This window comes from Ips typographus, linkage group LG7 (assembly GCF_016097725.1).
Source record: "Ips typographus isolate SLU linkage group LG7, UJ_Ityp_2.0, whole genome shotgun sequence".
In the NCBI taxonomy this organism is placed as follows: Eukaryota; Metazoa; Arthropoda; class Insecta; order Coleoptera; family Curculionidae; genus Ips; species Ips typographus.
In genome coordinates, this window is record NC_138428.1 from 650954 (window position 1) to 664682 (window position 13729).

Sequence of the window (13729 nt, forward strand, 5' to 3'; positions counted from 1 at the left end):
ATAAAATTAGATAATTTACCTACCTGCTCTTTGGTACAATAAAACATGTTAAATAAATCACACAACAAAACGAAATTGATATGTATTTAATGCTGCTGAGTAAATTTACAAAAGAAAATAAATAAGCAATTTAAATCACAAAAGCAAGTTCTTAAAACAGCAACAATTCTGTTGTAAGTTAAAACACTGCTACATCATCACCAAACTGCAAGGACTTCCTAATAGTCTCCAGGATTGGACACACATTTGTGTTGCAACACTAATTAATAAACTTAAACAACCCTAAATTAAGTTTTTATTTCTTCTGTTTGTAGTTTTTGCTGTTTTTGAATTTTTTAAAATTATAAATAATATATGTTTGTTATGCTAGCGTTGTCATCGCAACTACAATGTCATTGCCAAAAATGTCGGTTCTCTCTGTCTAGTGCTATGTATTAGAAAAAGACACCAAACCAAAATGGCTGGATTTTATTGACTTTTGACTTTTGAGAGAAGAATGGTCTAATGTCAAAAACTTTTTTTTATTTGTTGTTCCAGAACAAAATTACAATACCTTTTAAAAAAACTGAATAATGGCAGGTTCAGCCCTACGAAGATTGATGGCAGAGTACAAACGTACGTAAGCAACCTTTACCACTAACTGTCCTATTGTTTAGAAGGGTTTTTTCAGAGTTGACACTGAACCCCCCTGAAGGTATAATAGCGGGCCCCATAAACGAAGAAAACTTCTTTGAATGGGAGGCTCTGATCACGTAACACCTTCTTAAACTTTCTGGCTTTACATAAAATAAATTAGTGATATTTTAGGGGTCCTGAAGGCACCTGTTTTGAAGGTGGTGTTTTTCCAGCCAAGCTCACATTCCCTCCCGATTACCCGTTAAGCCCCCCTAAAATGCAATTTACCTGCAATATATTCCATCCTAACAGTAGGTATTAGGTTTAAATTGATTGGGTTATATATAACCTGGATTAAAGTTTACTCAGATGGTCGAGTGTGCATTTCTATACTGCATGCCCCTGGGGATGACCCTATGGGGTACGAGTCTAGCGCGGAAAGGTGGTCTCCAGTTCAAAGTGTTGAGAAAATTTTACTTTCTGTTGTTAGTATGCTGGCAGGTTGGTTTTTGTTATTTTAACAGTTGTGGTGGTAAATGTGGATTTTGTAGAGCCTAATGATGAAAGTGGGGCTAATGTGGACGCTGCCAAAATGTGGCGGGAGAATCGTAAAGAGTTCAATGACATTGCAGAGAAATTAGTTAGACAAACTTTAGGCATTCCTTGATTATGATTGGTTTAAGGCTGGGGGGGGACGGGGGTTGGTTGAAATAATGTTTTTTTTTAAATACTGTCTTCAATTTTATTATTTCCACTTTTTTTGCTAAAATCATAATACTTTTATCAGAAGCTTTCTAAAGGTACATAGGAACATAAAATTGATAATCACTACAGTTACACAGAAAAAATAAATTAATAAACTTTTAACAAACAAAACAAACTTTTTTCTTCGATATTTCAATCACAACCTACTCAAATATTATCGTTTCAAGTTACACACATTGGCCACATTCGTTTTCAAACTCCATGGAGGGAGCAGAGCGTTTTTGAAGTCAAGATGAGGTGATTTGGCAAAACCATAATTTGACCAACTGTCAAATTACGTCATTGTGACGTCAAGAAAGCTCTGCTCGCTCCAAGGAGCGTAAAAACGAATGCAGCGACAGATAAGGGGGGGTTCAATAATTGTTATGGTCAGGTCGCCTATAGATGGCAATTGTCTTAGATAACGTTGCAAACAATTATTATATGACAGCTGTCAATCCGAATCATATACGAACTTATCAACGGCCCTACGTTCATGTACCACCATAACAATTATTGAACACTCGTTATATTATAGGGTGGACCATTTAATTAAGTCTAGTTCTTGGGATGTGGTTATTTTACTGTAATAGATACTGCCAAAAAATAAATTTGCAATAGTCAAAGTAATCAATTGAGCCACCCTGTATAGCAGTTACGCGTTTACACACTTCGAATACTACTTATGTAAGTATGATAGAAAAGCTCTAGGATTGTGCGTACGACGTTAAACAATAAATCGTTCTCTAGAGCGTCCACTAATCGCTACCCTTACGAAATAGAAGTTAGATCACATATAAGACTTTGGTTTAAAACTTACGAACTAAAGAACCGATTTACAGAAGTCTTAAAAACTATTACCCTTTTTTTCGACTTGTAAGTGGTGTGTTTACACCACCGAGTGCCTTTCAGTGCTGTTATTCAACACTATGTACTCGTTGATTGGGTGATCTTCCTTTACAGGAAAAAAGTTGGAAGAAACTTTGGTAAATAGGAGCTACAAACTTACCTGTGGCTCTTCTTCACTCGGGGGCGGGTCTTCTTCGCAAAAACGCTCCGAATAATAGTGAGGAGTGTTTAAATAATCAAGCATCCGTCTAGGAAGAGGCAAGTCAGGAATCAAGTCTCGACGTACGTTTTTATGGATTACGAATCTGTCAAAATGATTAAACTCAACTGTCCTGGTGTCTTTTTAGGTTCAGTTGTACAATCACAGTTCAAAGACCGGTTTAATGGTTGAACGAACCACTATTGTACAACTGGGCCTAAATGTGACCAAATTACCTGCACATGTGTTGTAAACTTTGCACCTGCTTGAACCTGGAAAAGGGATGGAGCAACTGCACCCTCACTGGACCAATAACAGGCCGACGGTGCAGGAAAAAGAGGTACCGTCCACTTCTGGAATATTCCACCGCGTTCTCGATGAATTCGACGATCGTCTGCGATTTGAATTTGGCGCAACTGCCAAAACTGAAATTGCCCTGGAAATGTTCGATTCGCACGTGACGCACGCTGTTGTTTAGCTTGAACGTCAAAGAAAAGATGTAGTGGTCATCGCTGCTGTCTCTCACTATAAATGACCCGTCTGGTTCGTTTGACAAGATTTTTTCGGCGGCTTCACTGGATAAAGGGCCCCAATACCATCCATACTGAAACCACTCTCTTTAACGACCAAAATACTTTGATTCCTAATCAAACTTACATCTTTGACTTCTTGAATGCTTGTAGCAAAATCCAAGGCTTGATCCTCTATATTATCATCCTGCTGGGGCTTCTTAGGGGGTAAAGGGGGCAGAGCCCTGGTGCTCAAGTCTTCAATTTTTTTAGAACTTTGGTCAGTTTCAGACTTGTCCTTTAATTTCCCAGATTGCATTTGCCTTGCTATTTAAATACTTTAATAACTTACAATTTTCTCCTCAACAGACAGGAAACGTCTAAACTTAAACAAATTGCACAAGGCTTGCTTGAAATTAAAAATCCTACGTCGCCGTCCCTCTTTTTTAACCGGGGATATTGTTAACCCCCGAGCGTCATCGCAACTGTCTTTAACTTTTTTATTCTTCAAGTTGATGAGGAAAGTTGACTTTTTAGGCCTTGCCACCTAATCGCGAGAGTATTTAACCTCAAAGTTACATTACGCACCAAACAACTAACCTGCCGGTTATTGCTGTTATTACTGCCGAAACTTTTGGCATGGTGATATTTGTTGTTAATGCCGTTATTGTTGATACAACAAAAATTATTGGAAAACGCAAAACCTTCAGAGGGACAGTCGCGTTTCTTGTAACTTGCCTCACTTGAGTCTGAACTGCTGGAGTACAAAGTTTGCAAGTAGGTCCTCACTTCCTGCAAGGTCATGTGAATGGGCTCACTTCCGGCAGTGCTTGAAGTTCCGGCAACACTGTGTCGCTACTCAACAACCATGACTTAAATGACACCTCAAACTTTACTCTAACCTTACCTGTGCTCTTCTACTACTGACCACACCCTTCTTTCCCACTTTACTGTTGCTTGTACGCCCTGAACTCATTCTCTTGCTACTCCGCCCTGCCACGCCCTTTTTAGGCTTCACTACATCCACAGGCAGTGAGTACACATCACTGTCAAAGGGTACATTGTACAAATCACTGATCTGATTGGATGATAATGTGTCATGTGACACAGCCTGTTTGATGAAAGTTGAGTCATCCACCTGTCGCGTGTAAGCAACGGTTAAAGAGTTGTGGGAAGAGCTTAGGCGAGAAGACCCGCCTAATGATGAGCGTGAGGACGGCCGGGGGGTGTGGCTAACGTACGGGGAGGCGGAACTGGCAAAATTTGGCTGAACTGGGGTTGAATAAGTGAAATAACTGACTGAAAGTGGAATGGGACGGCAGAAACCTGCAGGGAGTTCAGGTAAAGGCCTAATAGGGGGTTGTTTGTGATTAATGGCGCGAGATGGCAAGGGAGGAGGTGATATGGGATGTTGTAGCACTGGAGAGCTGCAGAAAGTTCAGTTTTAGTGTTAACTACTGCTTTATATTTAGACAGTCAACCTGAGAGGTCCGAAGCAGCACTGATCTCTAAAATCACGCATAACTCTCTTTAAAATCTGATGCGTGAGTCTGTCACAAAAAAAGTCAATCACAGGAGATGCGGTTTTAGGCCGGTCCTGAAACTCTAAAGGGGGCTCAATTGGAGAAGTAGTAGTTTGGGTCTCTGTCCAGTTTGGACCTTTTTTCAAGGTGTTGTAGTGCTCCCCACACATAATATCAGACATTGCATCAAAGGAATCATCTTGGGAAAGAGACTTTTCCTCACAGTCACTGTCCTGTGATGTGAACTTTAGTAAAAGCATTAAGAAAGATTTGGACACTAACCTCAAACCCAAAACATTTCTGCTCACTTCGACTGGTGTTGCCACTAAAACAGGAGCCTGAAGTGATGTGTAGGCCACTGTCCTCACTCAAAATTACAGGTTGGGACCAACTGGAGCTCGATGGTGGAGACTCCAAGTCCATTCTAAATTAATTGTAGCGTTTATATGTTCTAAACATATTAATACTAATTTGTAGTAGGGCTTACCTTACAGTCCTAGGATGCAATTTTAACTGAAAATCACACTGTGTAGTGTGTGAACGTTGAGATTGAACAGTCAATTTCGTGGCTTCCTGTAGCAAAACTACGGCCTTTGTTGCCCGGGGATACGAATTTCATTTACCGTAAGCCGCTAATTACTTTATTTACATTTTAAATTAATTCTCCTTGTGATTAGACACAAAAACATCACAAAATTTCTTCTACTAATCTTAAAAGGGTAGTGAGTCATTTAGTTTGATGTTTTACATCTGACAGACGCGAGTTTTCAGTTGTCGTCTGTCAGTTTGTTGGTTATAAAAGTGAGTGCGACAAGGATAGATATGTTCCTGTTAGTCGCAAAGAGCGGGATTTTGAATTTGACCGTACGGCAGTGCTATTAATAATCAGTTTAAGACAATTTTTTGGGTTTTTAAGAGCTCGTGGTCATCGTTGAGTTAGCGATTAATTTGCATGTAACAGGAACTAATGGGGCTCCAATCGAAGGATCGTTATCTGTTCGATGCATAAATCAAAGTCGCAAAGCGTAAAATCGGTCCAGAAATATCATCGGCGCGACAAATGATACGTTTCTCAGAGGGGGCACCGGTGCCCCCCCAACGTGGCCGCCACTTAACGCCCCGCCGCGTCCCAGCTCGTAAATCTACCACGCCGCGTGATCCTGTCTTGTAATTGTGATTTTCTGCAATAAAACATATCGAATTTATATCAAATTTAATTTTGAAACATCAGTTAGAACATAATCCAACAAGTTTTTACTAGAAAAATGGTGTACTGAAAGCCAGTTGTATCTTTCAAAAAAACTCACCTTATTTGCTCCTTATTTGGTTCAAAAACCATTCTAAATCCTGGTTCTTCTTTCTTGCGTTAGTTTTACAGCCTGGCTGCACGGACTAGTAGCAGAATACAGTGGAAGGACAACGGTTTTCCTTTATTTTGAACAATTTGAAGAACAAAACACAAAGACAACACAAAACCTTCAAAGCAAATGTCAACTTTTGACAACTTTCAACTTCAAATGCGACGTTGCCATACAATGAGTAAATTTGACAATGCAGAGTTTGAGTGGGTCATTAAGTTTTTCATGTTACAAAGGCCGTCCATGGAAGTTTCACCACCCTGGATATAGATCATTTTTTAAGTAGTCAAAGTGCCTAAAGGCGCTTTATTATCTAAAAATCACATGATATTGAGGTTACAAAATCACACTGAAATCACGTGACCTTAGGATTATTTGTGATTTACAACATCTTTATTATAAATAAAAAAAAATTGAGTTCTAGGCTTATATTACAAGGTTACACAGGCTAAAACATAACAATAAAACATCTTTTAAGCGCATTACTGGTAGAATTAATCAAACTTGATAATTATTAACAGATTAAAAAGTGCCGGAATATTGATATATGAATGAACTCATCTTACCAGCTTTTACCAATATCAATGTGCACTAGCCTTGGATGTTATGAAAAAGCAAATCTTGACAAAGCATGATTAATGGAGATATTAAAGCAATTTAAGTTAAAAGAGCCTTGAAATTGCTGGCTAGAAGTCGTACTGTGTGATAAAGTTGGTCACCAAAGTGTCAGGAGTGTAGTTATTCCATTCTTTAATAAGTAATATGTTAAGTGTGTGTATGGTTGCCTATACACATGCGACCGGTTTGAAGTGCCTGAAGGTAAAGAAGACACTTGTTCGGACCAAGGCGAGTAAACGAGAAGATTCCGCGTGGGCGTCGAAGATACCTGGGGCAGCATCATCGCAGGTGCGATACTCATCCCGTGGAATTCCATTTATTTGCATTTGCCTAGTCATGTGGAGCGGGAATCAATTACGGCGCGGCGTTATTTATAATTATTTCCTTCCCAGGGTCCGGGGCGAGGATTAAAAATGATAAATCGTTATTTCGATTGCCCCGGCCACGATGCTCTCTTCCACGAGTTTCTTCGTTGCCTACTCTGAATGGGGAACGCACTACGACCCGATCTACGTTCGGATTTTGCATACTAACGATTATATGCCTCCAGATATGCAAATGTCCCGGAACACGATATTGTAAAACGGGCATGGATCCAAATAATTGCACCATCATTTACAAGAATAAAGCGATACTTGTCCGCGTTAATTAGCAGAAATATGAAGCCGGTAAAATTTTACGGCGGGACGTTTTTATTCGGTTTTATTAATGCGTTTTTGCTCAGGACCGATATGCCACCTCGACACCTGCCGCAATGTGTATTTAAATATGGCGTCGTTTTGGTCTTTTAATGGATCACCGGTGTCGCGAACCAACCAAAAATCTTCCATATTCGGTTCGGGGTAATCTCGAATTTGAAAACGACCAAACATAAAAATGGTTATTAATATTAGGCTACGTATATGACCACCTGACCCGATCTCTGTTCTTATCCACTTATTTATATCAAATAAATTTGTGACTTATTCAGTGGCGTTTCATCTCAATTTTCATCTCAAATTCAACAGCATTTTGGAATTTCTGACTCACCCATTGAAGATTATTCTGTCTTCAATAATTTAATATCACTGACCTTAAAGTTCATTAATTGGAGCAGCTGGAAGACTTCAAGCAAACTGAAGAAATGATCTTGATGATCTGAGAATCCTCTGGTTGATATTTGAAACAGGAAAATCCATCATTATAATGCTGGAAGAAGCATTAATTGGACAACTATCAAAAGGAAGAAAATGCCATTCTGTTTCAATGGCATCTAATGAAGCAGGATAGAGATAGTTTGACATGAAAACGTGACGTAAACGTTAGGTTTAAAACTGAATCACTGATATACCGTTTTAATGGCGTTTGATAGAAAAGGATACTAATACACTGGGTTGGTAAATACGCAAGACAACATCTTACCGTTTATTGGCTGATGATTAATGATAATTGTGGAAGAACCTTCTTTAGAAAAAGAAGTTACAGAAGCAACAGTCAAGAAAGAACTTAAAGCAATTGGAAAACCGTTTACTGAAGATGTAGCACAGAAAAACAATTAGCAACTGTCCAAACTGCAGAAACTGTTGAAGACCAAATAGCAATAGAGAGTAGAAGAAACCCTCTAAAGACCTCACAAATTTTTGGGAATTATGGCAGGACTTAGCAAAAAACTCAACATTGAAGCGGTGATTCTAGGCCACCAATCAAAGAAAGAAGAAGCTTTAGCTGTAGAAGTTGCTATTACCAATTTATGTCAAGCTTTGGAAAATGCACAATCTGGTGAAGAAGAGGCAGTCCTGGTTGGATCCATGGAGAAGCTGTCTCAAGTTCAGGATGTCGAACAGCCTGAAGTTCACTCAGGACTGTAGACCTGGTTGTGGACACTGAGGGATGGCCAGTGTTGCCAAGTCAAAATATTTAATGGCGGTAGAATAATCAGTTTTGTATTTATATAATTTATATTTATTTGTATAATTTGGAGTAGGAAAATGACTGTTTTGAGCGCATTTTCAGAATCCTTATTAAGTTTCCTATTCAATAAACTGAAAAAGTATATAAAAAGTTTTACAACCAACATAATCGTAATTTATAAAAATGGAAGAACTATAAAAACGGTAGATATATTGTTTTAACGGTAGACCTGGCAACATTGGGGGATATAGGATTAGGATGAATTCTAAGAGTACGAGTACATATTACGAAGCACAAGTGGAGAAGACAAATTTACAGGCGTTTGGTTGAGCATAAGCGGTAAAAGACTGCAAATTGAATTGAAAAAGACCTGCATGGTAAGCAGAAGAATAGAAGAAGAATGATCTAGACGAGCCGACACTGGTTAGCACACCAGCGTATTACAAAAACTGGAAATATTATTTTAAATGAAATGCTCGGGCAGGAGAGCATATTGCTCGGAATTCTTAAAGCGCTTGACAGAAAGATGGCCGCATTAGCATACGAATTGTCCCATTAGTACGGTAAAAATCCGAAGTGATTTGTTGGGTGAATTATGGCGTTCCATTGGAAAAGGTCGCGCCGGACTGGTTAATATGGGCTTTTTATGGGCCCGATATGTAGCGACGGGTCCGCTTTTGCGATCGTCTTTTTGCCAGGATGAATCCGGTAAGGTACCGCCTGATCTAACGTCCGTTGTCTTTTCCATTTAAAATCGGGTAATTATAACGGCGTATAACGTGTTTCCAGGCCGTTAATATGTCGCGTAGGTGAGTCGAAAAAATATTACTAACAAATATCAATTAATTCTGGCCGAAATGGAATTTCTAATGTACTTGAAACATACATATTAATATAGTATCGGCAGCGTTTAGGAAGATCGATATTGGTTATTTTAAATTGGGTAGAGTTTTGGCGTTACCCACCAAATTTTTGTTAAATCCATCCAAATTACCATATCACTCACAGTACTGGCGAGTTTGGTCACTCAACAAACCTTTATCCAAAAAACCAAACAAACCAAACAAAGGAAAACAGGAACTTTACCAGCAAACCACAAAACGGTAACATGCAAAACTCCCAATTTCACACGAACGCAACACAAGATACGATCAGAATGTCCCAATATCGGTGATACATTGGTATTAGGCGCGTAATTTATGGTGTACGGGAGCCCAGATCTTTGAAAAAAATTTGGTAAGTGAGGCCATTAAGAAGAAATCGTGGAAACTGGTTGATAAGTTCATTTACATTTTACACGTGTTAATTGGTTGGTTTGTAACCAGCTTTTATGCGCATCCACCTACGTATTTTACCATTGTTGCCAACGGCGCATCCACCATTTTTTGTCAAGATAACAAACCTGGCCGTGTCCACTCTAGTAGTCAGGTTAATGCTCAGTGGTTTCTTCTTCTCTTTGGAATAATATTTATAGAATTTTGTTTTTTGTTTTTTAGTTAAAACTTGTTTCTTGGAGTAGGTTTTAAGTGATTTTATATGACCCTCTTCAAGTTCCAAATGTTTATATTTACCATCAAATATAGTCGTTTCCAACTAGTTAGTAGATAGGTAGTAAAAATAAAATACACCGAAATCCCACTTTTTATCATTAAAACTGAAGGGTGTCATAGAAGGAGAAGGAAAATAATAATCTTCACCAACTTAACACTCCACTTTATTGAATCCCTTCGAATTCAATGTAGAATCAAATATAACAGATTTTTGTAGGAACTAACTAGAAAATGATTGAGATCGAAAAACGTAAGCATTGAGCAAGAATCGTCCATCTTGTGTTGTAATCCTGAGTTAAAGTGTCTCGTCATCGCCCTGAAGTCAGGTCCTTGCGTCCTATTCTTCTTTTTGCTTCTTGCCGGCTGACACTGCTGACAGTGTCGCCACAGTACCCCCCGTCCAGCGACAAAGTCGCGAAACGAACTGTTTTCCTTGTCTTAGCTGGCAACGTTGCGGGAGATTTTCGAACTTCTTCAAGGCGCGCATACGAATGTTCGGACTGGATCTGGAAATCATCTGGCAGATAGGCGGGCTTTAGGCGGTCTATTGTGATGTTGTCACTACGATTGCCAAGGTCAATCTTGAAGAACTTGTCACTTCTGGAGATAACACGATGGGGTCCAGAGTAAGGCGCTGTCAAAGGTGGTTTTACTGCATTATTTCGCACAAAAACATGGGAACAACTTGAAAGGTCCTTGGAGATAAAAGTTTTAATCTTGCTATGATCAGATGCTGGTCTAGGTTGAAGTTCTAACATTGTTGCTCTGAGTTTGCTGACCAACTCATTTTCGTTGGCTGGTTCAGTGGATGAATTTAGAAATTCTCCTGGTAGTTTAAGAGTGGTTCCATAAACAAGCTCAGCTGGTGAACAATCAATGTCCTCTTTGAAAATGTTTCGAAGACCCAATAAGGTTATTGGTAAAACTTCAGTCCAACGATCCGACTTGGCTGCAATGAGGCTTGCTTTAAGGGTCCTATGAAAACGTTCAATAAAACCATTTGCTTGAGGATGATATGATGTTGTTTTGATGTGCAGAATACCCAAGAATCTGGAAAGTTCTTTGAACAAGCTTGATTCAAATTGTCTCCCTCTATCCGAAGTAATCTTGCTGGGTACACCAAAACGCGATATCCAAGTAGAAATAAAGGTGGATGCAATGGTGGTTGCTGACATGTCTTTAATTGGAACTGCTTCGGGCCATCTAGTGAAACGATCCATCATTGTTAACACATAACGAAAATCACTGGACGATGGCAATGGTCCAACTATGTCGATGTGGACATGGTCAAATCTGTAGTCAGGCATAGAAATTTTCTGGTGAGCTGTCTTAGTATGTCGGTTGATTTTGGAGCGTTGACAGTTGAGGCATTGCCTACTCCAAAGGGCTACTTCTTTCTTGATGTTTCTCCATACGAAACGACTGGTCAGAAGCTTGATGGTTGCCTTAACACCGGGGTGAGAAATTCCATGAAGCTTTCTGAAAATACTAAGTCGATGTTTTTCTGGGATATAAGGACGAAATTTATTTTCAAAAACATCACAGTAAAGTTGAACATCAGTGCCTGGGATTTGAATCTGTTGAAGATTTAAACTGGAGTCAGTAAGCAGCTGGTTTAGTTCTGCGTCGTCAGTCTGATCTGCAGCTATTGCTTGGTAATTAATCTGAATATCTTCAATACTCGAGATTTCAGGTCTGGAAAGGTAGTCTGCTACTATGTTGTCTGAACCTTGAACATGGCGAATGTCAGTGGTAAATTGTGCAATGAAATCTAAATATCGAAACTGTCTAGGAGTGCACTTGTCACTTTTTTGATAGAAAGCAAAAGTGATTGGTTTGTGGTCAGTAAAAACAGTAAATCTGCGGCCTTCTAACATGAATCGAAAGTGTTTAATAGCAGCATAAATGGCGAACAGTTCTCTGTCATAAGCACTATACTTAGCCTGAGCAGTATTTAACTTCTGAGAGAAAAAAGCCAATGGTTGAAGTTGATCATTGTTCTTTTGTTGTAAGGAGGCTCCTACAGCAAAATCCGACGCATCTGTAGACAGAATGAGTTGAGCAGAAGGTAAGGGATGTGACAAAAAGGTGGCTTCAGCGAGGATTTCCTTACAGCTCTCAAATGCCTTCACTGCAACATCAGTCCAAGTTATTGGTTGCTGTTTTTTTTGCTTACCTTTAAGTAAGTCATGTAATGGTGCTTGAAGCTCAGCAGCCTTGGGAATGAATGAACGGTAGAAATTTAACATCCCAAGAAACCGTCGAAGTTGCTGAGTGTTGTTGGGCTTGGTAAAATTCCGTATAGCAGAAAACTTCTCGTCTGTTGGTTTGATGCCCTCTGCCGAAACTTCATGACCTAAGAAAAGAACTTTATTTTGGCCAAAAACACATTTTGACGAATTTATTAAAATTCCATATTGGCATAAACGTTCGAATACCATACGTAAATGTTCTAAATGTTGATCGGCTGACTCAGAGGCAACAAGGATGTCGTCAATGTAGACAAAACAGAAATCCAAGTCACGGAAAATTTCATCCATAAACCTCTGAAATGTTTGAGCAGCGTTTCTGAGCCCGAAGGACATGTACACAAATTCGTACAGACCAAACGGTGTTGTCACTGCAGTCTTATGTATATCATCAGCAGCAATCGGTATTTGATTGTAAGCGCGAACCAAATCCAGGGTGGAAAATAGTTTCTTGTTGGCCAATCCATGAGTAAAGTCCTTGATGTTGGGGATCGGATAAGAATCGTGAACGGTACGAGCATTAAGAGCTCGATAGTCTCCACACGGTCTCCAAGAAGTGTCCTTTTTGGGAACAAGATGCAAAGGTGAGGACCAGCTACTTTTTGATGGGCGGATGATTCCTTGTTCCAACATGGATTGAAACTCCTCTTTGGCGATGACAAGTCTGTCAGGTGCCAAACGTCTAGGGCGAGCTGATGCAGGTGGGCCAGGGGTAGTTATAATGGTATGAACAGTGTTGTGTTTGGCTTTGGAGTGTTGGTTGCGTGGCTGGGTAAGTGATGGAAAATTTTTGAGAAGTTTGTGGTACTCTGTAAGGACAATCATAGTTTGAATGAAAGGACCGTAAGAATTGGCATTATTTCCAATGGTTGATAGGCCAGTTGTCCTGTCAAAGATTGCGAGCTTTCTGCTATCTACAATAATGTTGTAAAAAGATAAAAAGTCGATTCCCAAAATTGGATGTGAAACATCGGCCACAAGAAATGTCCAACGAAAGCTTCTGCGAAGTCCAAAGTCCAAGGTGAAAGTACGCTGTCCGTAGGTCGAAATTTCTGAGTTGTTGGCTGCCAAAAGCTGGTAATTGGAGCGAGGACGCCTTTCTTTAAGCAAAGTGTATGGAAAAATGGAAACCTCGGCGCCGGTGTCCACTAAAAAACGAATTTTTGATGAATTGTCAGTCACAAATAAGCGGCGCGGGTTTGAGGAGGGTAGAAAACCCGCCGCTACTGGTTCTCCCCCCTTGAGTTTTCCGAGATAGTGAAAGAACATGGGCTATTACATTTTTTTGCTTTATCACCGAATCTGGAATGATAATAGCAAAGAGTACTTTGGTTCGAGGCCCTGTTGGTTGTCGTTCTCTCTGATGTCCTAGATCTGGAGCGTGGTTGTCTATGACAACAACTTTTGGTCTCCAATCTGTCCAGACGCTTAACAATTTCAGCCAATTGTTTGTGTATATCAGAATCTACACTAGAAACTGTACAAGCTAAAGATGGTGTACATACCTCATGAATTTTGTCAGCTAATTTGGCTAAGTTGTCTAGTGACATACCTTCCTGAGTGGTTAGAATTGTCTGAATCTGCTGGGGAAGTCTTCCAGTCCATAATGTTCTGAGAAAGTCCTC

General features: G+C 39.6%; 2 protein-coding genes across 2 annotated transcripts; one reads left to right on the forward strand and one right to left on the reverse strand.

The window, feature by feature from the left end:
• The first annotated feature begins 457 nt into the window (after positions 1–457).
• Positions 458–1532, forward strand: Ubc7 (ubiquitin conjugating enzyme 7). The gene is made up of 5 exons (XM_081983850.1): positions 458–615; positions 671–752; positions 808–926; positions 976–1116; positions 1167–1532. The coding sequence occupies exons 1-5, from the start codon at positions 573–575 to the stop codon at positions 1280–1282; spliced, it is 501 nt and encodes a 166-aa protein (XP_081839976.1). The 5' UTR covers positions 458–572; the 3' UTR covers positions 1283–1532.
• On the reverse strand, positions 1332–5632 carry LOC145731853 (uncharacterized). The gene is made up of 10 exons (XM_081983843.1): positions 4927–5632; positions 4722–4863; positions 4398–4672; positions 3824–4343; positions 3517–3771; positions 3269–3463; positions 3065–3214; positions 2644–3011; positions 2369–2513; positions 1332–2314 (listed from the first exon to the last, which is right to left on the reverse strand). Exons 2-10 carry the CDS (start codon positions 4860–4862, stop codon positions 2249–2251), a joined length of 2115 nt encoding a protein of 704 aa, XP_081839969.1. The 5' UTR covers position 4863; positions 4927–5632; the 3' UTR covers positions 1332–2248.
• Between the last annotated feature and the right edge of the window lie 8097 nt (positions 5633–13729).

What these genes read in the sequence shown, in the direction of transcription:
- Ubc7 (XM_081983850.1), top strand. Translation starts at nt 573, where the DNA reads ATGGCAGGTTCAGCCCTACGAAGATTGATGGCAGAGTACAAAC. An exon ending in GAATGGGAGGCTCTGATCAC is followed by an intron (nt 753 to 807) that starts GTAACACCTTCT and finishes GTGATATTTTAG; the next exon opens with GGGTCCTGAAGGCACCTGTT. An exon ending in TGTTGTTAGTATGCTGGCAG is followed by an intron (nt 1,117 to 1,166) that starts GTTGGTTTTTGT and finishes TGGATTTTGTAG; the next exon opens with AGCCTAATGATGAAAGTGGG.
- LOC145731853 (XM_081983843.1), bottom strand. Translation starts at nt 4,862, where the DNA reads ATGGACTTGGAGTCTCCACCATCGAGCTCCAGTTGGTCCCAACCTGTA. An exon ending in TGCTGCTTCGGACCTCTCAG is followed by an intron (nt 4,344 to 4,397) that starts GTTGACTGTCTA and finishes AACTTTCTGCAG; the next exon opens with CTCTCCAGTGCTACAACATC. An exon ending in TGTCTGTTGAGGAGAAAATT is followed by an intron (nt 3,215 to 3,268) that starts GTAAGTTATTAA and finishes GGGAAATTAAAG; the next exon opens with GACAAGTCTGAAACTGACCA.